This window comes from Oncorhynchus keta, chromosome 2 (genome assembly GCF_023373465.1).
Source record: "Oncorhynchus keta strain PuntledgeMale-10-30-2019 chromosome 2, Oket_V2, whole genome shotgun sequence".
Taxonomy (NCBI): Eukaryota; Metazoa; Chordata; class Actinopteri; order Salmoniformes; family Salmonidae; genus Oncorhynchus; species Oncorhynchus keta.
This window is the reverse complement of record NC_068422.1, coordinates 70,335,871-70,362,479: the sequence shown is the minus strand read 5'-3', so window position 1 is coordinate 70,362,479 and position 26,609 is coordinate 70,335,871. Positions and strand designations below refer to the sequence as shown.

Below are 26,609 nucleotides of genomic sequence, written 5' to 3'. Positions count from 1 at the left end.
GTACGCATTAATGAATGAATGTACGAACGAATGAATGTACGAACAAGTGCATGTGTCCCAGTTTGAAAGTGTTGGTTGATGAGCTCGTTCGAGGCACAGCGAAGGGTGGGAGGTGTACAAGACGTGCCATCTCCAGAAAAGCTGCATTTTCCCCTCCAGTCCAGGCACTGAATAATTATGAGCTCTGTTCTACACAGAGAAGAGGCAGTGTTTTGACTGCTTAACTGACACACTAGCACATTCAACCCATCTGGTGTAGTTACTGGGAGACAATGTGAACCCCTGCAGGGCTATCTCCAGAACAAGCAGTGAATGAAACAGTCCTCTGAAACAGACAAGCAGGAAGTGAGCACTGCAGCCTGTTCTCACCATCCCTGGGAGACCACAACACTGCTAGCTGTAAATACAGATAGCAGGAACTCTACGCTGTGTTATCACCCAAAGTAAATGTTTCCAAAACATAAAATGGTGCCATTATGAAAGAGATGAACTAGGGTCTACTTGAACAGAATAGGACTGATGTGATTTAAGCCGGGGATGGGTTAAAACTGACATGAATATCATAATGACGGGAAAGTGACATGCACATTGTACAGACACAAAAACTTCCCAGTGACAAGAGTCCTCTGACCAGTAGCTTTGGTCTGGCTGTATTGCAGCTCCCATAGGAACCTCTGCACTGCCAGTCTGCACTGTCAGTCTGCACTGCTGCTGTTGTCTGTTACACAAGAGGACGATACCCTCTTCCCTCCACTGGGAGTGAATCCACACGTCAAGGTCAGGACTCAGTACCGCTCCCGTGGCAAAGAGGAGAGAGAACAGAGCTGGCGGAATAAAACACAGTCCTGTACTGACGGTTTGTGAACTGTCAGAGGAGGACAGAGAGGATTTTGCCCTGTTGGGAGGGTGAGGGTCATCTTAGACAGGTGGTAACATGGACTGCTAGTCCCCAAATCGGTAAGACTTTGTCCACCATCTGAAATAGAAACAGTAGATTATGTGTGGGGGAAGGGAGGGAGCGAGCTCCTGGCCATCATTCCTCAAACAAAGCATTCTGGATTAATCAAAATCCAGACAGCAGCACTTCTCTTAGATGCATATACATATTTTCTATCTCTTCACATTAACCTCTAGGTTTCTGTTTGGCTTGGTGACCATATCAGTCAAGGTCAGAGATAGCTGGAGACTACAATCAGCTGGATTTAATAACCACAAACCCATCCCACATACAGGCAGAGCAGCCTAGGACAGAATACTAAACATTTGGTAGGAATAGGTGGGTGCCTGTGAGAAGTAGCAGCTTGCTGCAGGCTGATATAACACTTTAGGCCTGGTTACCAGTGAACACCCTCTGCCTTCCAGTAGGCTATCCCTGTATCACGCTGGTGCACAATGCCAAGCCAGACTACCACACCGCTCTCTCAGAGTCCCAGCCAGTGTGGGAAAGACAATGTTGGCTCACAAGAGTCCAGGGCTCAGAATTGCTCCTGATCCCACGTTAAGATACCCCTGTAATCCAAAACCCCACACAGACTTCATTGGGAGATTCCTCGCTTGATAAAAAAAAAAGAAGCTTTTGCTCATGCAGGAAAACACGTCACAGGTCAGTTATTTACTACGAGCATCGACAGGTTTGTTGAGTTGGACGTGACGCTCGACTTGCCTGGAAAGCAGAAGCCAGATCTGTTAGTATTCTATCCAACTCCTCTGACTGACATTGTCACGTCAGTCAATAATTGGTAAATGAATGGCATGACAACAATAAATCAGATGAGTTGGCTAAAGCACTACAGATTTGGCAAGCAGGCTAACGCTAGATCTCTTATGAACTTTAAAATATACACTAGACTAAAGAGTGTGACGTACCTTCCATGTGCGTGGAAGTCAAGCTGCAGGACCTTGTCCTCATGGGAGACGGCCCTCTTGGCTCTCTGGTGGTTGCTGTGCAGGGCCTCGGTGTCGTAGGACAGGCCCTCATAGTGGTGGATGTACTTGTTCAGAGGGTTTCCATACTGACCTGCAGGAACAGAGGTGAAAACAGACTTTTAATGGCCAATTAAAAAGTCAAGACAACTCATTCCTCACCAGCAGGTAGGCATGGGGTGCAGTGAGAAAACTTCAGAACAGCACTACTTCAAAACGTAGCTAGTCTATTAGGAATTATTTTTAACCGGAGACCATGACACATAATCCCTCATTATGAAAGCTTTAGCCTTGACTAGATTCACAAGTATCTTATGAATAATACAACAGCAGGCTGTGTGTATTTCTCTCATTCTCACCATTGATTTAGACTTACTGTGTGTGTGTGTGTGTGTGTGTGTGTGTGTGTGTGTGTGTGTGTGTGTGTGTTTTCCATTTCATCCTTCCTTGGATAAAGATGTTACTTCCTCAAGCACTGTTTTTGGGACTAAGAAAAGCTTCACTTTTGAAGGACACCTGCGCCCACAAGATACTATAATACTAGAGGCCCAATGGTATATATTTGCTTCATTCACTTTTCCCATTCCAACATAAGAGATTTAGTGTTGAAATGCTGGGGAGAAAAAGAAAACCTTCCACAAGTTGAGTAGATAAGCAAAAGACTGCAGTGTGCTGCAAAATATATCCCCATTCTCCTTCCCATCATAGGGACCTAGAGTGATTCCCATCATAGGGACCTAGAGTGATTCCCATCAAGAGCAGCTAGCTAGACACCCTTTAGTCTGCCTCCTGCTGACTCAGACCACTTTATTATCTTTATTATCTGACAAACACCATTCTCATCATTTCCAGCTCCTAGCAGGGGTTCCAGGCATCTCTGATGTGATCCAATCTCCAATCCCCAGCCCCAGTCTCATCTTCCCTCCCCCTGCTCCCAGAAACACATTACAGCAGAGAAACTCCGCCAACACAGAAAAATTGCCATTTGTCAAACTTCAGAGAGATTTTTTGTTTCCCTTCCAATTCCGGAGGTTTATAAAAAAAAATAAAAAAAATGTAATCACCAGAGCACTTTAAATTTGATGTACTGTCAAAAACATTACATAGCCTCATTCATGTTGGCTTTACACGACACCAACTCCATCATCAAGTTTGCTGACGACACCACGGTTGTAGGCCTGATAAACAACAACGATGAGTCAGCCTATAGGGAGGAGGTAAGTGACCGAGCATTGTGGTGTCATGACAACAACCTCTCCCTCCACATCAGCAAAACAAAAGAGCTGATTGTTAACTTCAGGAAGCAGAGGAGGGAACATACCCCAATCCAAATCAAATCAACAGGACTGCAGTAGAGAGTCAGGATTTTTATGTTCCTTGGCTTCCACATCACTGAGGACTTGTCACGGACCAACACCACCATTCATGTCAAGAGGGCATAACAGTCTCTCTGCTTCCTAAGGGGCTGAAGAAATTTGGCATGCTGCCCTGGGTCATCTCCAAATACTACCGCTGCACCATTGAGAGCATCCGGACTGCTTGCATCACGGCCTGGTACACAAATTGCTCCGTCCACAAGGCCCTCCAGCGGGTGATAAAGATGGACCAGTACGTCACTGGGACTATGCTCCAGGACATCTACATAAAAAATGTGCCTGAGTAAGACATACAGCATCATTAAGGACCCCACACACCTCAGCCACGAGCTGCTCTCTCCCTTATCACCGGGCAGACAGTATCGGAGCATGAGGTCTGATAGAAACTGTTGGTATCTACAAGCCATCAGACTGCTCAGCACTTGAACTGGACTGACCACCTGCCCCAATTCTCCACACCTTAGCACACATACACATTCATGCCACATAAACATCACAACGGCTGCTGCAGACTCTTATTATACTGTTCAGTTTATACACTGACCTCCTTACCCATAACATGTGTAAATATTGGACTATAATATTCTGCCTTCCTGTATTATACTTATGCTAAAATATGTATTCTACTGAGCCATGTACTTTATCTTCGTATTCTTATCTGTTATTATTCCTTATTGTTTTTGCATTGTCAAGAAGGAACCTGCAAGTAAGCGATGTATGCCATGCGTAGGGTTGGGCTGTCTGAATATCTCTGCTGTAAGAAAATAAGCTTGATATTGAAATATAGCCACTTAGCTAGAAAGTTAGCAAACCAAATGAACAGCTTAGATTTCTTAGTGTAAAACACTGCAATTTGAGCTGTGAACTGTGGGAAAAACTTCTCACAAAAAGTCAACCTGAGAACTGGTAATGAGAGAGTGTGAAAACCCTCAAAGGTGGTTAAGCAGAGATCAGTAACTTGATTTGATTTATTAGGATCCCCATTATCAGACGCCAATGGTGACAGCTCGTCTTACTGGGGTCCGATGCATAACAAAAAGTACATTACAGGCAAAAGACTTCACAATTTACATAAATTTAAGAACATTAACATGTAGTGTGTGTGCGCATTATCAGTTACATATGTCAGTACAAACACACAAGTAGGTCACGTGGGAGAGGTAGGGATGCACGATATATATCGGTGAGCATATCGGAAATCGGACGATATTAGCTAAAAATGCCAGCGTCGGCCCAATGTCTAGTTTAACACTGATGTCAAAGCTGACGGGCATACCTATATAACGCAGGTAGATGACGTGCATACCTGTGTAACGCAGGTAGATGACGTGCATACCTGTGTAACGCAGGTAGTTGACGTGCATACCTGTGTAACGCAGGTAGATGACGTGCATACCTGTGTAACGCAGGTAGATGACGTGCATACCTGTGTAACGCAGGTAGATGACGTGCATACCTGTGTAACGCAGGTAGATGACGTGCATACCTGTGTAACGTAGGTAGATGACGTGCATACCTATGTAACGTAGGTAGATGACGTACATACCTATATAACGTAGGTAGATGACGTGCATACCTATATAACGTAGGTAGATGACGTGCATACCTATATAACGTAGGTAGATGACGTGCATACCTATATAACGTAGGTAGATGACGTGCATACCTATATAACGTAGGTAGATGACGTACATACCTATATAACGTAGGTAGATGACGTGCATACCTATATAACGTAGGTAGATGACGTGCATACCTATATAACGTAGGTAGATGACGTACATACCTATATAACGTAGGTAGATGACGTGCATACCTATATAACGTAGGTAGATGACGTGCATACCTATATAACGTAGGTAGATGACGTGCATACCTATATAACGTAGGTAGATGACGTACATACCTATATAACGTAGGTAGATGACGTGCATACCTATATAACGTAGGTAGATGACGTGCATACCTATATAACGTAGGTAGATGACGTACATACCTATATAACGTAGGTAGATGACGTACATACCTATATAACGTAGGTAGATGACGTACATACCTATATAACGTAGGTAGATGACGTACATACCTATATAACGTAGGTAGATGACGTACATACCTATATAACGTAGGTAGATGACGTACATACCTATATAACGTAGGTAGATGACGTACATACCTATATAACGTAGGTAGATGACGTACATACCTATATAACGTAGGTAGATGACGTACATACCTATATAACGTAGGTAGATGACGTACATACCTATATAACGTAGGTAGATGACGTGCATACCTATATAACGTAGGTAGATGACGTACATACCTATATAACGTAGGTAGATGACGTACATACCTATATAACGTAGGTAGATGACGTACATACCTATATAACGTAGGTAGATGACGTACATACCTATATAACGTAGGTAGATGACGTGCATACCTATATAACGTAGGTAGATGACGTACATACCTATATAACGTAGGTAGATGACGTACATACCTATATAACGTAGGTAGATGACGTAATGACACAAAAAAATACAGCGCACACTTCCAACAACTAAACACGTTCAAGTCGAGCAGTCATTTGAAAGAGGAAGAACATTTCAGCGAGACAACTCAAAAGGGGAAATCCATTAAAACACCAAGATAATGGAATTCATTGCCCTTGACAATCAACCGTTCTCTGTCGTCTATCACCGATTGGTCGAGCACCTTGAGCCCTGGTATACACTATCAAGTAGACGGTATTCTTCAGGTGTTGCCCTACCAGAGTTACACAGTATTGTTGAAACGCACATCCATGAGCTACTTGCTATGGGCGTCACTGCCATTTGCTTCACGACTGACATTAGGACCAGCGATGTCAGCCTCATGAGCCTGACAGCATATGCTCAAGAATGTGCTGGTTGTCCTACCGCTGATGCCATTTGAGAACATGTTTCAAACATGAACACACTAGCGAGCTCCATTCGAACAACTGACTGGATAAATAAGCTCATCAACTGCGTCTGCGGCAGACATGATACCCCCGTCATGGCATTGAAACTCCTGCTCAACAAAACTGCCAACACAGACCGTGGGGTTAAAACTTACAAAAGTACTCGAGGCTGTGAACAAGCGATTCAGTGGCATTCTCTCTGAGCCTCTTTACTGTGTCGCCACCATGCTCGATGCTAGGCATAAGGACTGCAACTTTGATGCAGACAAGAAACAGGGTTTACGTGAAATGTTACATACACAGCTGGACAAGATGTAAACGGACACAGTGACAGTGCACACCGAGCAAGAGAGGCCACGGACAGACAGAGCTGAAACTTCACTGCTTGACATGTATGATGAAATCCTGGTTGAGAATGAAACTACTGAACAACGAAAACAGCACAGCAAGTAAGTGAAATAAATAGGTTTTGATGATGTTTTACTGGTAATGGGGATATATGTAAATGCCAACAAAATCATTTTTATACAGTGTCACAGACACGGCCGGCTACCAAGGACTGTGGGCTCTCCTTCTCTGTGGCCGATGTGAGTAAGACATTTAAAATGTGTTAACCCTCGCAGGGCTCCGGCCCAGATGGCATCCCTAGCCGCATCCTCAGAGCATGCACAGACCAGATAGGGAGATATTGAATATGTCCCTATCCCAGTCTGCTGTCCCCACATGCTTCAAGATGACCACCATTGTTCCTGTAATCAAGAAGGCAAAGGTAACTGAACTAAATGACTATCGCCCCATAGCTCTCACAAGTGCTTTGAGAGACTAGTCAAGGATCATATCACCTCCACCTTACCTGTCACCCTAGACCCACTTTAATTTGCATACCACCCCAATAGGTCAACAGATGATGCAATCGCCATCACACTGCCCTATCCCATCTGGACAAGAGGAATACTTATGGAAGAATGCCGTTCATTGACTACAGCTCAGCATTCAACACCATAATACCCTCCAAACTCATCATTAAAGCTTGAGGCCCTGGGTCTCAACCCCGCCCTGTGCAATTGGGTCCTGGACTTCCTGTAGGGCCGCCCCCAGGTGGTGAAGGTAGGAAAAATCTCCACATCGCTGTTCCTCAACACTGGATCCCCACAAGGGTGCGTGCTCAGCCCCCTCCTGTACTCCCTGTTCACCCATGACTGAGTGGCCATGCACGTCTCCAACTCAATCATTAAGTTAGCAGACGACACAACAGTAGAGGGCTTGATTACCAACAACAACGAGACAGCCTATAGGGAGGTGGTGAGGGCACTCGGTGTGTGGTGTCAGGAAAACAACATCAACAAAACAAAGGAGATGATTGTGGACTTCAGGAAACAGCGGAGTGAGCACCCCCCTATCCACATCGAAGGGACAGCAGTGGAGAAGCGGGAACGTTTTAAGTTCCTGGGCGTACACATCACGGACAAACTGAAATGGTCCACCCACACAGACAGTATGGTTAAGGCGGCGCAACAACGCCTCTTCAACCTCAGGAGGCTGAAGAACTTTGGCTTGTCACCCAAAACCCACAAACTTTCTGCACTGCCCACAACAGCAGGGCTCTTCAGAGGGTGGTGCGGTCTACACAACACATCACCAGGGGCAAACTACCTGCCCTCCAGGACACTCTACAGCACCTGATGTCACAGGAAGGCCGAAAAGATTGTCAAGGACAACAACCACCCGAGCCACTGCCTGTTCACCCAACTACCATCCAGAAAAGAAGGTCAGTGCAGGTGCATCAAAGCTGGGACCGAGAAGCTGTTAAGTCTCCATCTCAAGGCCATCAGACTGATAAACAGCCATCACTAACACAGATGCTGCTGCCTACATACAGACTTGAAATCATTGGCCACTTTAATAAATGGATCACTAGTCACTTTAATAATGTTTATATATCTTGCATTACTCATATGTATATACTGCATTTTATACCATCTTGCCTATGCTGCTAGGTCATTGCTCATCCATATATTTATTTGTATATATTCTTATTCCATACCTTCACTTAGATGTGTGTATTAGGCAATTGTTAGATTACTTGTTAGATATTACTGCACTGTCAGAACTGGATGCACAAACATTTCGCTACACTCACAACAACATCTGCTAACCATGTGTACATGACCAATCCATTTGATTTGACATTCTTATCAATTTATTTCCACCAATCATCAGTCATTTGTGTCATTGCAGTACATGTTGGTCTTCTCTATAAGCATGCTGAAAGTCTGTCACGACTAAGACATGAAAAAGGCTTACATACTCTTCAATAAAGCTGAGGAGTAGAACCATTATGTAACCAACTGCTATCAAAACCTGGTCATTAGTACACCACGCTCCAGAGTACGGCTGACCCAATTTAGTCGACCACTGGAATAAAGGCTTAAAAAAATATATACAAAATTGACTATGGTACGCTTATCATTTAATTAGTGTTTACTTTGTTCCAAACAGTCAGAAAGCTATAGTCATCTAACAGCACCTGTTTGGCACACATAATATGCATGCAGGGCTTGCTCCTTACCTTCTGTTTCTTTATTTCCAGTATTTTCCACAACTAATCAAATGTATTCCACTCATCCAACTTCCCCTTTACGTCCTGAGCAACCAGTAAACATGGCACCATTTCAAGTTTTAGACACACTTTCTTTTTTTAAGTCAGGGACAGCCCTACTCCAGAGTAAACCCAGAGTCAACCATACCACTAGAACAAAAAGCTATCTTCCACTCTGAGGTAAGGGAGTTTACTTTCTAGATTGCCTTGCCTTATGAGCAACCTTGACAAAGACTTTGTGCACACCAACAGTTGTACTACCTAAGTATGTATATGTTTAGCCTATAGTCTAGATCAGAAGCTAGAGATTTCCCGTTCCTTTGAATTCTCCTTAGTGATTGTGGTTGAAATGAATGAGAAAAACTCCTTCACAGTTTGAGCAAAGCAAACCTGCACAGAGAAAAGAAAGGAGAAATCACTAAAAACTTTGTAGTCATCAGCGGCGTTAGAAGGAGTTTTCTCCTGGAGGCAGCAGCGACACAGCCTCCACCTGCTCGGCTGTGATAAAACTCTCCACTTATCTAGTTCTGGCTAGGGGATAAATGCTGCTCATTAAGTGAGGGACATTGACATGCATTGCCATTCCACACGAGGCTACCCCTCTCTCCTGGGGGTCTGTCACTGTGCTGTTACTTTTTCAGGAAAGTGAGGGGACATTAATGTAGAAACAGGATGCTTTTAAAGAGCTTTTAGATGCAACGGTCACACTTTTAGCAATCAGCACGGGATGGAAGCAGCAATCACTTATTAAAGCTAGTCCCATAGGAACAGCACACTGGCTCCTGCTCATATGTAGCTCAGCATTTGGCTGACTGATGCTATGTTGGTTGGTTGCAGTGTTAGAGCCTTATTGAGACTGTCTACTATACTGGCTGATGCTAGTTGAGAATATTCCTCTGCCCAGACAGCTTGGCAACACTGGGCAAACGTTTAAACTGCTCCTCTCACTAGTCAATCCTGACAGTAGGGCTAGACTGTGTCCAGTCTGGTGTCTCCAGAGCTTCCCATTGGTGGGAACATGATCCCACTTCATTCACACTGAGGGGCTCCTTTGGTGGAAAATACAGCCTCTTCCCTGACAGCTGTGTACTAGAGTTGAGAACGTTTAAACATTTGAATTTGAAAGGGCTCAAGAAATACTGAGGGGAAAAAAAAAAAAGAATATTCACATCTGCTAGACTAGAACACAAAAAAACTTTAAGCACGCAGCACAACAGTGTGGCAAAGGAACAATGCTTTTCTATGAAGGGAGAGTTGACAGCAGACCATTTCATCTGGGAAGAATAATCCTTTTTCCACATTCGATTTTCCTCCTATCTCCCGAATGCATCTGTAGTCTAGAAGAGGATCTGAGGAGATTAGACGGATATACAGTTGAAGGCAAAACAGCAAAAATATTATTCTTAAAAAGGAGGGATGTTGCCACTTGTGAAAAACAAATGCCTTTTGTTAAAGAGAAATGCCTAACATTAAAACAAGAGAATGTCAAGACAGTGCCTAAAAAAGTTAAATGAGCACATCTACCCAGTCTCCAAGCTCTCCGCTGATGAAGCCCTCAGTTAATTGCAGGAAGTCAAGAGTACGGCTAAGTGTGACAGTGGAGAGAACTGTGAAGGCAAAGCATAATCCTGAGGAGAGCTCAGCTGCATGAAGACCGGCTCAGATTTAGACATAGGCCATCAATTTCATTAAAGCGCTGTGACACAGATGCAAAAGAGCACTCTCTGACAGTGTGCCTCCACACAACTCTGGGTAATGAAGACGGAGCACGGCCAGGGAGGGACTGGCTCTTACAGCGACACCAGAGCAGCGGCTCAATTCTCTACCACGCTAAACAGGCTTACACACACAGCTGGAGCGCGAGACACCGCCGCACAGAACAGTTCATCCGCCAAGCATTATCATTAGTCCACTCCTAGTCAACAAAGGCTTTAAAGAACGGTCAGATGCGAACAGTCGAACACACCTGAGGATAAGAACCAAATGAGTTGCTGTTTTAGCAGTCCACCTGCTAGCTGGTTGTAGACTGGTTAGCTGGCAACATCGTGAAAACAATGGGCACGCTTCAATGGGGCAGAAGGCCATGTTGTTATTTTTCTGGACGGCCAGATAGCTAGCACAAATGACAAGAAGCTGCCGAGTGGGAATCATAGGTGGCTCTTTCAATCTAGTTTTATCTTGATACCATGTCTTGTTTTGAGGTGTGTTTTTTACTGATGTCACGTCTATGCTAATATAGCTCAAATTTGCTAGCTAACCAACAACTGTAACAATGTATTTGAGAAACAATCTCATTGTGCAAATGTATTTATATTTTAAATAAACATTGGAGACTAAATATAGTGTATATGCTGTTAACAATAAGCCAACCATGTCGGTCTTTCCCCACAGTTGCCCAAGCGTCGGTTGTGTTGCTAAACAACCAACCCGTCTATAACGTCATGAGCAGGGAGACTACTTAATCGCCATACAAACAAACAAGTTCAAAAGATATTGAGATTCTCACAGCTGTCGATGCGTTAGCCTACTACCCGAGACGCTAGTTTAAAAACACCATTACAAATGTATGGTCATCAGCTGTTTGATATGAAGGGGACACTCCGTGCTTACCTAATTAGAGGAGCTCATACAGTGCTGCTGGGGTAGTGGTCTTACAGTAAAACACAGCGATTGTTTTGTCCTGGTGGCCCTAGTGTGTGGGAGTAAAAACTATTCAACAAGCAGGGGCCACACCCGGCCTGCCATGACATGTTCATGAATGAGTCAGGGAGAAAATATTCAGAGATTTACACTAGCTTTTCTTAGCCCTCCCCCAACAAATAGACTAATGACAGTAGCAGTCTAGTGTGGCACACTGATGGACAGAAACACATGAGCTGGTGGGCTTTTTAATGTGAGAATAAGGGAAGAAGATGAATCAATCAGGAAACAGAGGGGCCTTGTATGAAAACAAAATAGAGCACGCTCAGATTGCCTCCATCAACCCCCATACATGTGCATGACGTCGCCTATGCATTGTCCCACACAGCCTATTAACATGCAACACCAGTGGAATAAAGCAGAATAGACGAGAGAAATGCAATTATTTGACTAAAGAGACAGCTCATTGTATATGGCTCAATTTGGCAAGGGCTGGTGTTTGAGAAGTGATACACAAAATATTGTCAACACTATTATGCAAAACAGCATTTAGTTGAATTGAAATGTTTGGTTAAAAGAACAAGGTTCGTTCTCTTTGAATATTTGTTCTGAGTAATTGCAAGTGCCGGCATGATACCAGTATGGTGATACTTGTTAGTACCATGGCAAGTAAACAAAAACATGAGGTTTGAACTTCTTTAGGATAACAGCCCTAAATGTTGGAAACAAACATCATTAGGTTATCATCCAGAGTCACATTTACTGAATTTCAAAACTGTAGCACACAACTTAAATACAGCAGATTGTTAAAAGACCAAAAGAGGTTTGTCTGCTTCATGTGTTTTCATTTTTGTCATGGGAAAAATATTGGTATCATCACAGCCCTAGTAATTGCAACACTGAAAGTTTCTAAGAACCGAAGTTGCAACAGAGTAGATTTAGTCACAGTTTAACAAAACCCAGATATCTTAAACTTCATGACAATGGTATGTATTTTTCCCTCTATTGGTACAATGTACAGTTTCAGGGGATATGCCTTTCAGTGATACTCATCTGTTGTTAAACCTCTGTCCTAAAAGGGAAATATTTAGAATGTTATGTACAAACCCACTAACCCAGCCTACAGCAGCCAAAGCTGCCCACGACAAACTGAATCAACGGGGTAAAGGTCAACTCGAAGGCTGTTGGTTGGAGATGGAGTATGGCAGGCACACCACGGTCCCTTCAGTTGTCAGACCACATACGACTCCAGTGGATTCATGGATTTTTTCATTGAGAAAACCCATTGGAGGAATGTACGAATTGTTTCCATGGCACAGCCTTGCCTCTTATTTTCCTTTCTCTATCACAACACATCTGTGTGCAGGGTTACTGTCCAGAGGAAGGGAGGGGCATGTGAGGACTGTGACCCCAGTGCTCTATATGGCAGCATAAGGAAGTGTTTTCATTACATAAAAAAACAAACATTTAAGTGATAACTAGCAAGTCAATCATTAACATAATTTCCTCCCTTATCTAGCCACAAAAAGTTCATGTAAAACACTCTGGAATATTCAAATCAAGATGTTTTTATTTTTTATTTTTACCTTTATTTAACTAGGCAAGTCAGTTACGAACAAATTCTTATTTACAAAGACGGTCTATGAACAGTGGGTTAACTGCCTTGTTCAGGGGCAGAACGACAGATTTTTACCTTGTCAGCTCTGGGATTCGATCTAGCAACCTTTCAGTTACTGGCCCAACGCTCTAACCACTAGCTTACCTGCTGCCCCGAAAAATATAGGTCTATGCCTAGCGGATACAAGAATGTTGTTTGCCTAGTCAATCCATTTGAAGTGTTGCAAGTAGTCACTGACTTTGAATTAGTTGGCAGGGTAAAATACTAACACTAATTTGCAAGAGAAAATGTTTGGCTACTCCTTATTTTTATCCTGCTGGAATGCACCTGCTAGTCTAAATTGCCAGAGCTGTCAATGACAAGTAGTGCCTGTGGGATTCATACTGTAGGCTTAGTCAATAGTATTTCAGTGAAGTCTTCATCCTCACTCACGGAGGTGCCAAGTTTGACAGGCCAGATAGAACCCATTGACAGGAACAGAGGAAGTGGAAACAGCTTGGGTCATGATGAGTCACCCTCCACGTACATTAGCATGCTGGGTAAAGGCAGGTTGTTTGACAGGCCAGAGAGCTCAGGGCACCACCACTTGTTCTCCTGGCTGCTATTGCACCATACCACAACACTGAGTGATGGGTAAACCACAAGTCTACAACCCTGACAAGACATCCAGCCATTGACTACTGAGGGATGCAAATAACATGTCATTGGTGGGTACTGTTGTGGTGTGGACCAATGCCATGTCTACTGTCCAGTGGTCCCGGTGGCTAGCTGCAGCCTTTAACCGCTGAGAAGCAACTAATCCGATGGGTAGTGGGGACAGCAGATGTTTTTGGACAAACACGCTTTTGGGTCTGGGAGACCCGCAGTCCTGTATGGGCAATTGTCAAGGCAGCGGTTTGAAATACAAAAGCATAATGTAGCTAGTAGGGCTGGGAATTGCCAGAGACCACACAATATGATATTAGAGCGATACTTTGGTGCCGATACGATATAGATTGCGATTCTATACTGTGATTTTATTGTGATTTCATGTTCCAAACATATTGCTCATGTTATGTCTGCTTCAGATAGACAGAACACGAGAAAATGAGTTTTGATCAGTCAGGGAAATAAAAAAGTGCTGAAAACATGTTGGCTCACCATTTTTTATTTTAAAGATGGGATGGAAAATACCTGAGTTTTGGCGCAGGGACAGCCAGCTGTCTCTAGCTAACGCTGCCCGCAGGAGAAAAACAAAGCACAATTGTAACTATGTATTTTTCCCTCATCATTAGTAGCTAGGTACAATGTTCCTCCTTATTCCATGCATGCTTAGAAGAAGTTCCTCTGAACTACTGTACAGGGTGTGGGGTCCATTGCTCATGTAATGCTAAAATAATTATGAAGCAGATATTATGTATGGCTCACGCAGTACAATGTCTGCACATAGAACTAGGTTAGCCTACTGTGGAAAGTCACAGCCAAAGGAGATTGTGATGCGAAGGCATGTTTCTATGTGCTGAGGGCTTAGCACAAAATTATAACTAGACTAGGCCCACACACACACACACACACACACAAAAAACATTGCGGTTTTGAGTAGATTTCTTCATTCTAGTCTTACTGCTCAACATCCACTTGAATATGATGCAGAGAGCAAAGAAACAAGAGGCAGGGCAAGTTAGTAGTCTGTGTTAACAAGCAAAGAGCCTACTGATAATGAAGTCAGAACTTAATGTGATGCTGCTTACAGCTCCCAGCTGAAAGAGATATCGCTGTGAAAGGAATAGTGATTTGACACTGGAACACGATTTAACACAGGAACCATTTTCAGGTCAATGTTAGTTTACTATGGTCTTTCAGGAAACTGATTGGCAAGTCAAAACACTAGCGGTAGAACCATGCACTCTGAATAAAGACAGAAAAACAAACTGACAGGGAATGTGAAAACACAGTCATTATAGAAATACAAATGTCAGGCACCATGTCACAAGTATCAGAATGAACAAACTAGCCAACCATTTCACAGTTTCCCCACAAAAGAAAACAACAGAGTAAATGGTGCTTCAACAAACCAATGTGGGGAGTCTGATAAGCAATGACTACTGGTAAGTAGGTAGGTCCCCGTCAGTAAAACATCACTGGTAATCCTTATTGATTGTTCAGGCTTGGCTACATGTTTCAGTTTCCTGAATTGTTGCTTGATGCTGTCTTCTAAGGGCCTAGGCCTAATCTGACTTGTACAGTGGTTCCCAAACATTTTATAGTCAAGTACACCTTCAAAACATCCAACCTCCAGCTGCATACCCCCTCTAGCACCAGGGTCAGCGCACTCTCAAATGTTTTTTTGCCATCATTGTAAGCTTGCCACACACGCTCTATACGATATGTTTAATAAATGTAAGAATGGAGTGTGAGCTGAACAACTTGTGTCGTCGACAGGTGCAGGTGTAGTACTGTACTACCAATAGAGCTGGTATGTGGCTCCATGGACGCGGGCCTTACTAAATGGACTGTTTGAAAATGTGAAGACATTTTTTTAAAACAAAATAAACACAAATACCTCAACACAAAAACCATTCAGTATCCATATTGCTGAGGTCGACATGTCAACCAGGAAACCTATGACATCACAATAGCAGTGACATTACATCAAAAGGTCTTATTTTTCTTCTCTTTACTCACTCCCTGTGTTTTTCAACCTTTCACAAACAGACAAGCATCCATTTCCTGTCATGACCAATGATTTAATATTACAGTGAATGTTTGTGGTGCACACACACACACACGACTGTCTGCTCACCCTGGGATGGATCAGAACGGAAACAGCTCCGCCCATCATGTCACTGAGTTTACACTATTGCAGAACCACACACTATGACCAGCTGAGAGCGGGAGTGTCTTTATTGAATGTTCTAACCCTACATGCACTACAGTAGGAGTATGATAACATACAGCTGTGGGTTAATCGTGCCTTATTCAGATGTTTAAATTAGCTGAGCAAAAAAAATATATTGTGTGAATCACATTTCCTCCTAAGGTGAAGAAGTGTCATATTGCCTTGGGTATCAATACTATACCACCACTAGACAAACTTCCCTGCATTTCGTACATAGGGCCTATTTGTTTATAGCCTGGATATTAGGCAACACCTGGAACATGGAAATGATGCCATTGAGTGGTGCAAATCCAATTAAGCAATCTCTGACCTTGGTTGACAATACACCAGACAAGAACACTAGCATTTTCACAACTTGGAAAATGCATTGAAAATAAGAATGTTGACAACAAAGAGGGCAAGACGGGGGAGATAGCTGCCAGCAGAGTGCACTTTATCTGATTGGATGAGTCAAGGAGAATCCTTTGTGGACACATTCTGTATGAAGTGTGATACCAATGGAGAAAAAAATATCTAAAGTTAGCAGCATATTTTGCCCCTGTTGACTTGTTTTGAAAAGATTGCAGCAGCTTTTTCCATCAAGAGCTCTCAGGGGCAAATTTGGAAAATCTAGGGGCAAAAATGCACAAAGCCCCTCTGCATTTCTGACACTGACATTGCACATCTTGAATATGGTCAATAATATTTGGCTTTCTGAATGTGAATATACTAGAATGCTGCTCTGTATGCTTCAAACTAACAAAACACAATATCAAGTGTTTTTATAACAATGTCAATCGTGGAGACTCATTGAAGTTCTTTGGATATGTGAGGGGAAATAGAATTCAGGATTACATATTTTCCCACAACCCCACATTCTGAAAGGCTTTGCTATGCCTCCCTGACAAGCCACTGTGTACTACCAAAGCACAGGACTCCCGATTGCTCCAAAACACTCTTTTATTCTCCACATACAAACAGGGCCTTTCGGCAGAGTCTCTCTCTCTCTCAGAGTCTCGCTGACATCTTCTAATCTTCTCTTGGCAAATGCTCTCCAATCCATTCAAATGTACGGGGAACAAAACCCCATGTAATGTCTGCGTGAAACAGCAGAATGGGAGATAATGAAGCCGGTGTGTGGAGTCCCACAGCGCAAGTGAAAAGACAGCATCTCAACAGGTGAAGAGAATATGATCCGTTGGAACATAGGGATGTTACTAGTTTAATTAACATGGTTGCCTACTCTACTTCCTTTTTTCGAAATGATGGCTTTTGGATCAGTACCAGCTAAAAATGTTTAGCTGGTACTGAACAGATTAGCCAGATCTCCTGCTTTCCCTCTATGAATAATTAATGTTCAACTCTGGAAACATATTTGAGTCAAAAGGGAAGAATCTGTTACCACAAACCCTAACAAATCATTCATATCCACCCATGAATCAAATCTATGGTTATGACAACTCTTACATTCATTATTAATCTGCATGTGGCATCGAGCGTTGAATTATAGATTAGAACCCAAATCCTGATAATATAATTTGCCTTCCCAGTAAAATGTATAAGATTATACACAGTGTACAAAACATTAGGAACACCTTATTGATGTCACTTGTTAAATCCACTTCAAATCGGTGTTGATGAAGGGGAGGACACCGGGTGAAGAAGGATTTTTAAGCCTTGAGACAAGGACTGTGTATGTATGCCATTCAGAGGGATTTAAGTGCATTTGAACGGGGTATGGTAGTAGGTGCAGGCGCACTGGTTCGAGTGTGTTGAGCGTTGTCACGCGTGTATCAAGAATGGTCCACCACCCTGCCACTGTGGAAAGCATCCCTGTGGAAAGCTTGACACCTTATAAAGTCCATGCAACACAATATTAGGAGGGTGTTCCTAATGTTTTGTACACTCAGTGTACAACGATCTGAGGTTCTGAGCATATAGCCTAAGCCTAGAGGACATGAATTGCTATAGTGGTGACCAATTTAATCCCAAACTCTCCCTTTGAATACAAATCTGTGCTTTTAAAATTGCATTTGGATTGGACATTGGCGGACTTATCTTCTTAGTTTATGAAAGAACATTGTCATGGTCCTCTAAGAGAACTCTGTTTCCTCAGTAAACCTTTGAGTTCCAGTCTGGCTGGCTCATATCCCCTTTTCCACAGACAGCAAACATCGTGGTGAGCGATCACGGAGTCTAGGTGGCATCCTCTCTGCTCACACGCTCTCAGTTGGCAGCAAACGCTCTCAAGGACACACCAGGGAACATGTGCCTCACACAGAGCTCTGCTGCTGCTCTGTTTAGTTCTGCAATTAGTCTGACAGCTCTGACATCAAAATGACTATCTGACCCAACTCAACATCAGGCCCATGTCGGATGAACCAAGTCGATGCTGAAGGCATTGTTTAAAGCATTTATTTATTCTTTACGCCCTTCAAGTGAACCGTGACCAGATGTAACAGTATACTTTTTAAACCGTCCCCTCGCCCATACCCGGGCGCGAACCAGGGACCTTCTGCGCACAACGACAACAGTCACCCTCGAAGCATCGTTACCCATCGCTCCACAAAAGCCACGGCCCTTGCAGAGCAAGGGGAATTACTACTTCAAGGTCTCAGAGCAAGTGACGTAACCGATTGAAACGCTATTTAGCGCACACCGCTAACTAAGCTAGCCGTTTCACATCCGTTACACAGACATGGTAGGTAAAACCAACATGGCTAACATTTGAGTTTCTTCACGAATCAATCCACATCAGAAGAGTTATCACCCTAAGGTCAGCTGAAAACAGGGAGGAAGGATGTACTTTAAAGTATTATAATTTGAGCATATGTCCCAGTCCCTTGAATGGATTGGAGTCATTACTGCACTAAAAGTCAAATAGGCAAATGAAAGGCTCAAACTTGGCCATCATGAATAATATAAGTCAACAAACACCCATGATTAATGCAAATGAGTGGGAGTATTAGCTCACCGAGGAGAGCCATGAAACATGGTTCATTCTACTTTATCAGCTAATGAGAGTTCTCAAGTGGAATCAACAAACAAAATAATTAATTAGGATGATAAATTATGCACTAGTAATTTCAATATGGGGATTTTACAACACAATAACAATTTGAGGCTCAAATTAAATCCAAGTCCTGATCATTTAAATCAGACCGAGCAGTCTCTGAATCACTTAATCTGCAGTGGAATGTTTCTGTTCATCACTGAACAAACAAACAAACAAACAGGACACCAGTCAGAAATTGCAGGGGAGCTCAATGCTCAGGGGAACACAAGGCCCACAGCAGCTTCAGGCATATCAATTACTCACTTTGTTCACATACACGAAAAAACAGACTGTCAGAGCAGGTAAGAAAAAAACAGACCCTGCATATGTATTTTAGCCCATGGCAAACAGGAGAGGGAAATGAAAAATGCATTCGATGTCAAGACAGATGAGGCGTATAGTCAACTCAGCAGTAGTCAGACCCAGATGGAGTGGGACCTTAACAGTGTGAAGAATAATGATGAAGTTAAATGTTTGATGGCATGTTTATGAAATAGCCTACATGGGTCAGTGAAAGTCTATTCTAATGCATGCTACTGCATCACAGGGGACATCCTGTCCATGTGTCATGTTTTCAGGTCGTCTAAGTGCTGAATGAATTCAAAAATTAGCTTAGAATTTTTCAAATACAGATCACCAAATAATTATAGTCTACCATAAAAATAAAGTCATATTTGCATCAGAGCCATAGAGCTCTAGCTAGGCTGTGTACATATAAAATACAGAAAGAAAAGTCAGTGAGCTGGGCACATCATGAGAATGACAAATGTAACAATGTATGATTAGCTTTTTCCTTTCTGTCGAAATAGCTAGCAAATTCTGTACATTAGCATGTAATCACTTTGGCAGCAAAAATCTACACAAATCAACTTGCTACTAGACCAGGGGTTCCCAAACATTTACTGCACAAGACCCTAAATTTACACTAGAATATAGAGTAGAGATCGACCGATTAATCATAATGGCCGATTAATTAGGGCCAGTTTCAAATTTTCATAACAATCCGTAATCTGCATTTTTGGACACCGATCATGGCCGATTACATTGCACTCCACGAGGAGACTGCGTGGCAGGCTGACTACCTGTTATGCGAGTGCAGCAAGGAGCCAAGGTAAGGTGCTAGCTAGCATTAAACGTATCTTGTAAAAAAAACAAGCAAACTTAACATAATCACTAGTTAACGACACCTGGTTGAGGATATTACTAGTTTATCTAGCTTGTCCTGCGTTGCATATAATCAATGCGGTGCCTGTTAATTGAATCACAGCCTACTTTGCCAAACGGGTGATTTAACAAGCGCATTCGCGGAAAAAAAGCATAAACATCAACACCTTTCTTAAAATAAATACATAAGTACAGTGCCTTGCGAAAGTATTCGGCCCCCTTGAACTTTCGACCTTTTGCCACATTTCAAACAAAGATATAAAACTGTATTTTTTTGTGAAGAATCAACAACAAGTGGGACACAATCATAAAATGGAACGACATTTATTGGATATTTCAAACTTTTTTAACAAAGCAAAACTGAAAAATTGGGCGTACAGAATTAAATCAGCCCCTTTACTTTCAGTGCAGCAAACTCTCTCCAGAAGTTCAGTGAGGATCTCTGAATGATCCAATGTTGACCTAAATGACTAATGATGATAAATACAATCCACCTGTGTGTAATCAAGTCTCCGTATAAATGCACCTGCACTGTGATAGTCTCAGAGGTCCGTTAAAAGCGCAGAGAGCATCATGAAGAACAAGGAACACACCAGGCAGGTCCGAGATACTGTTGTGAAGAAGTTTAAAGCCGGATTTGGATACAAAAATATTTCTCAAGCTTTAAACATCCCAAGGAGCACTGTGCAAGCGATAATATTGAAATGGAAGGAGTATCAGACCACTGCAAATCTACCAAGACCTGGCCGTCCCTCTAAACTTTCAGCTCATACAAGGAGAAGACTGATCAGAGATGCAGCCAAGAGGCCCATGATCACTCTGGATGAACTGCAGAGATCTACAGCTGAGGTGGGAGACTGTCCATAGGACAACAATCAGTCGTATATTGCACAAATCTGGCCTTTATGGAAGAGTGGCAAGAAGAAAGCCATTTCTTAAAGATATCCATAAAAAGTGTTGTTTAAAGTTTGCCACAAGCCACCTGGGAGACACACCAAACATGTGGAAGAAGGTGCTCTGGTCAGATGAAACCAAAATTGAACTTTTTGGCAACAATGCAAAACGTTATGTTTGGCGTAAAAGCAACATAGCTCATCACCATGAACACACCATCCCCACTGTCAAACATGGTGGTGGCAGCATCATGGTTTGGGCCTGCTTTTCTTCAGCAGGGACAGGGAAGATGGTTAAAATTGACGGGAAGATGGATGGAGCCAAATACAGGACCATTCTGGAAGAAAACCTGATGGAGTCTGCAAAAGACCTGAGACTGGGACGGAGATTTGTCTTCCAACAAGACAATGATCCAAAACATAAAGCAAAATCTACAATGGAATGGTTCAAAAATAAACATATCCAGGTGTTAGAATGGCCAAGTCTGTGGAAAGAACTGAAAACTGCTGTTCACAAATGCTCTCCTTCCAACCTCACTGAGCTCGAGCTGTTTTGCAAGGAGGAATGGGGAAAAATGTAAGTCTCTCGATGTGCAAAACTGATAGAGACATACCCCAAGCGACTTACAGCTGTAATCGCAGCAAAAGGTGGCGCTACAAAGTATTAACTTAAGGGGTCTGAATCATTTTGCACGCCCAATTTTTCAGTTTTTAATTTGTTAAAAAAGTTTGAAATATCCAATAAATGTCGTTCCACTTCATGATTGTGTCCCACTTGTTGTTGATTCTTCACAAAAAAATACAGTTTTATATCTTTATGTTAAGCCTGAAATGTGGCAAAAGTACTGTATATATTTTTAAACCTGCATATTTAGTTAATATTGCCTGCTAACATGAATTTCTTTTAACTAGGGAAATTGTGTCACTTCTCTTGCGTTCTGTGCAACAGTCAGGGTATATGCAACAGTTTGGGCCACCTGGCTCGTTGCAAACTGTGTGAAGACTTTCTTCCTAACAAAGACAGCCAACTTCGCCAAACAGGGGATGATTTAACAGCGCATTTGCGAAAAAAGCACAATCGTTGCACGAATGTACCTAACCATAAACATCAATGCCTTTCTTAAAATCAATACACAGACGTATATATTTTTAAACCTGCATATTTAGTTAAAAGAAATGCATGTTAGCAGGCAATATTAACTAGGGAAAATTGTGTCACTTCTCTTGCGTTCATTGCACGCAGAGACAGGGTATATGCAACAGTTTGGGCTGCCTGGCTCGTTGCGAACTAATTTGCCAGAATTTTACGTAATTATGACATAACATTGAAGGTTGTGCAATATATCAGCAATATTTAGACTTATGGATGCCACCCATTAGATAAAACACAGAACGGTTCTGTATTTCACTGAAAAAAAAAACTTTTGTTTTCAAAATGATAGTTTCTGGATTGTACCATATTAATGACGTAAGGCTCATATTTCTGTGTGTTATTATGTTATAACTAAGTCTATGATTTGATAGAGCAGTCTGACTGAGCGGTGGTAAGCAGCGGCAGGCTCGTAAGCATTCATTCAAACAGCACTTTACTGCGTGTGCCAGCAGCTCTTCGCGATGCTTCAAGCATTGCGCTGTTTATGACTTCAAGCCTATCAGCTCCCAAGATTTTATTTATATATTTTTTTACCTTTATTTTACTAGGCAAGTCAGTTAAGAACAAATTCTTATTTTCAATGACGGCCTAGGAACAGTGGGTTAACTGCCTGTTCAGGGGCAGAACGACAGATTTGGGGATTCGAACTTGAACTCGAACTCTAACCACTAGGCTACCCTGACGCCAGATTAGGCTGGCAATACTAAAGTACCTATTAGAACATCCAGTAGGCAAAGGTATATGAAATACAAATGGTATAGAGAGAAATACTCCTATAATAACGACTACATAAAACTTCTTACCTGGGAATATTGAAGACTCATGTTAAAAGGAACCACCAGCTTTCATATGTTTTCATGTTCTGAGCAAGAAACTTAAACGTTAGCTTTTTTTACATGGCACATATTGCACTTTTACTTTCTTCAACACTTTGTTTTTGCATTATTTAAACCAAATTGAACATGTTTCATTATTTACTTGAGACTAAATATAGTTTATTGATGCATTATATTACGTTAAAATAAGTGTTCATCCAGTATTGTTGTAATTGTCATTGTTACAAATATATATAAAATAAATAAATACATTTAAAAAAAATCAGCTTTTTTTGGTCCTCCAATAACCGGCATCGACATTGAGAAATCATAAATCGGTCAATCTCTAATACAGAGGACCCCATTTGGAAAAAGTATATCACTAACATTAGTTAATGCTGTGTGTTCATATTTACTCAACTGTAGGTCCTGCCGGATGTCCAGAACTATGAAAGCATATTCTAATAGTGTAATAGGTCTTAGTCAACACTAACAAGTTATCTTCTATACCCAGTTGAAGATAAAATAAAAAGTTAATTTGTTTGTTAACATCACATATTCTCAGGGGACCCCATTTCAAGTTTGGGAACCACTGTACTTGATTCTCTGAACTAACAGTGCGTGACTGAAACTGCAGTAGTGGGGACTAGTATGTTGATACTATATAACTTTTAGTAAACATTAGTTAGATAGTTGAGAATGTCTTAAGAAAAACATCCACCACAGTTACATTCTTATTTCACTTCGGTGGACCTTTCGTAGGCTCGAGCAGGCTCTCTCGATGTAGTCCTAGCGGAACCATAAATGATAAGAAAAACAGGAACTGCACCCCTCCCAGCTAGGTAACGTTAACGCCGCTAGCCTAGCTCGCTTGCTACCATTTTCTCAATCCGATTAGCGAGCTAGCTAACGATAAACCACTTTCCTTGCTGTATGAATCAGAATGACAAAACTTACCTTTAATATTCCATAAGCAATTACACAACAGCAAGAGTTGTATCAAGACCATATCGATTAAATTCATTGTTAGTACATTGACACCGCGAATGCTTTACTGTTTCGATTTGCACTTCTTAAAGGCGCAGTCTGCGCTCTGTTTATGGCAGTACCTTCACAACCGCCTTTCACCGCTTGTCTACAACCGCCTTACGTCAGGCGCAGGCCAAGTACTAGTCCCTCCTACCTCACTAGCGCAACAAATCCGGTTTGCTTTTATTTGATAGGGCCGCTTATATTTGTTGAAAACAACAATTAAAGTGCAATTAAATTCAACAGCGACAAACCAAGCCACTTTTCAATATCAAGTTAGCCTATAAACTAATATGTTTTATTTATTAGGATCCCATTAGATGACGCCAATGGCGGCAGCTAGTTTGACTGGGGTCCGACATATAACGAAAAAGACATTACAGACAAAATACTTTACAATTTACAAACATTTGAAAACATTAACATGTTGTGTGTGTGCATCTATCAGTTACACATACATATCAGTACATACAAACAACAAGTAGGTCACTTGGGGGAGAGGCGTTGTGCCGTAAGGTGTTGCTTAATTTGTTTATTGAAACCAGGTTCGTTGTTCACTTGCGATATATAAAATGGAAGGGAGTTCCATGCACTCATGGCTTTGTACAATACAATATCATGTATTGACAATAATACATTTGTCTTGGACAGAGTTTTAGAAATATCCCTGTACCCTGATTTAATATAATATTATTTCAGTACTGAATACAGTACATCACTACAGTAGATTCCACTGTGAAATGTCAATGAATCAAATCAAATAAAATAAAATTGTATTTGTCACATACACATGGTTAGCAGATGTTAATGCGAGTGTAACGAAATGCTTGTGCTTCTAGTTCCGACAATGCAGTAATAACCAACAAGTAATCTAGCTAACAATTCCAAAACTACTACCTTATAGACACAAGTTTAAGGGGATAAAGAATATGTACATAAAGATATATGAATGAGTGATGGTACAGAGCGGCATAGGCAAGATACAGTAGATGGTATTGAGTACAGTATATACATATGAGATGAGTATGTAAACAAAGTGGCATAGTTAAAGTGGCTAGTGATACATGTATTACATAAAGATGCAGTAGATGATATTGAGTACAGTATATACGTATACATATGAGATGAATAATGTAGGTTATGTAAACATTATATTAGGGAGCATTGTTTAAAGTGGCTAGTGATATATTTTACATCATTTCCCATCAATTCTCATTATTAAAGTGGCTGGAGTTGAGTCAGTGTGTTGGCAGCAGCCACTCAATGTTAGTGGTGGCTGTTTAACAGTCTGATGGCCTTGAGATAGAAGCTGTTTTTCAGTCTCTCGGTCCCAGCTTTGATGCACCTGTACTGACCTCACCTTCTGGATGATAGCGGGGTGAACAGGCAGTGGCTCGGGTGGTTGTTGACCTTGATGATCTTTATGGCCTTCTGTGACATCGGGTGGTGTAGGTGTCCTGGAGTTGAATGTGACTGTTTTGTAGAGAACTTACGCAGAACATTTGGAGAACTTACGCAGCAGGTTAGGAGAATTAACGTAGCATGTTAGAATAATTAGGTTAAGGTTAGGAAAGGGTCAAGGTTAGAGAAAATGCTCTCTTTGTAACACCAACTATTGACTGCAAAAAATGTGTATCTCTTATTTCCCATTAGACATACTGTACATCAGACATACAGCATTGATATTTTCACTGTGTAGCTTCTGCCACTGTGTGGCTAAAAAAAGCCACTACACTGACTGAACTGGAAACCTCAACTTGTCAGTCTGCTGCTGCTACCAGATACAAGGTGATGAAGACCCGCGCACCTCTTCCTTCCCTGTGCATGCACGCACGCAAGCACGCACACATACACACACACACACACATTTTGTGAAGATAATATTACTTCAGCCATTAGTATTCTATCCATATAAAAATGAAAATAAATTAACAAGGCAACGGTAAACATGTCCTTCCCACTAATTATGCAGTGAAAATATTGCATTAAGAGACCTTTGTCCATAAAAGCCACATATAAAGTTTCATGCAGATCGGCCATTCAGTGCCAACAGAGTAGTATTTTAAGTGTTTTTCACAAAATTCGAAATTTGTTCCTTGTGAGGAGAGGGGCCTATGTACCGAATTTCATGACTAGGTCAAATGGGGTGAGGAGCGTGACCTTCAAAATGTGCATTTTCAATCTCTTGTTATAACCACCATCTGGCCAATCAGAGTAATTTTGTAAATGCCTGCTCTCTATGGCAAGACTCATTATTACCCAAATTTCGTCCAAATCGGCCCAGTGCTTTCTGAGAAATCGCATGTGATTAAGGTATGAATGAACATATAAACGAAATGATGGAGACAGATCCACAGTCCCCTCCCCGATTTAGTCGTGGGGGACAATGATTATTAACGTAAAAAATTACAGGAAACCATGACGAGAAAGCACGTGCAATTTGTTGCAAACGGATTTTAAAAAATGTACAAAATGTACAAATGATGAAAAACAGCACTCAAATCTCCCGTTATTCTCTACTGCCTCTCTTTGGCCTGAAG

General features: G+C 41.8%; 1 protein-coding gene across 2 annotated transcripts in view; it reads right to left on the bottom strand.

Moving 5' to 3' along the window:
• adam10a (ADAM metallopeptidase domain 10a) overlaps positions 1 to 24,209 on the bottom strand; it is an 89,953-nt gene extending 65,744 nt beyond the window's left edge. Inside the window, exons 1-2 of one of the 2 annotated variants that reach the window (XM_052481894.1) lie at positions 24,150 to 24,209; positions 1,867 to 2,017 (exon numbers count right to left, since the gene is read on the bottom strand). Coding sequence is in view for 1 of the 2 variants with exons in the window: in XM_052481893.1 (XP_052337853.1) it covers positions 1,867 to 2,017; positions 23,998 to 24,064 (218 nt within the window). In the remaining variant the exon portion in view is untranslated. The other variant, XM_052481893.1, reaches the window with a different exon arrangement.
• Positions 24,210 to 26,609: the final 2,400 nt, after the last annotated feature.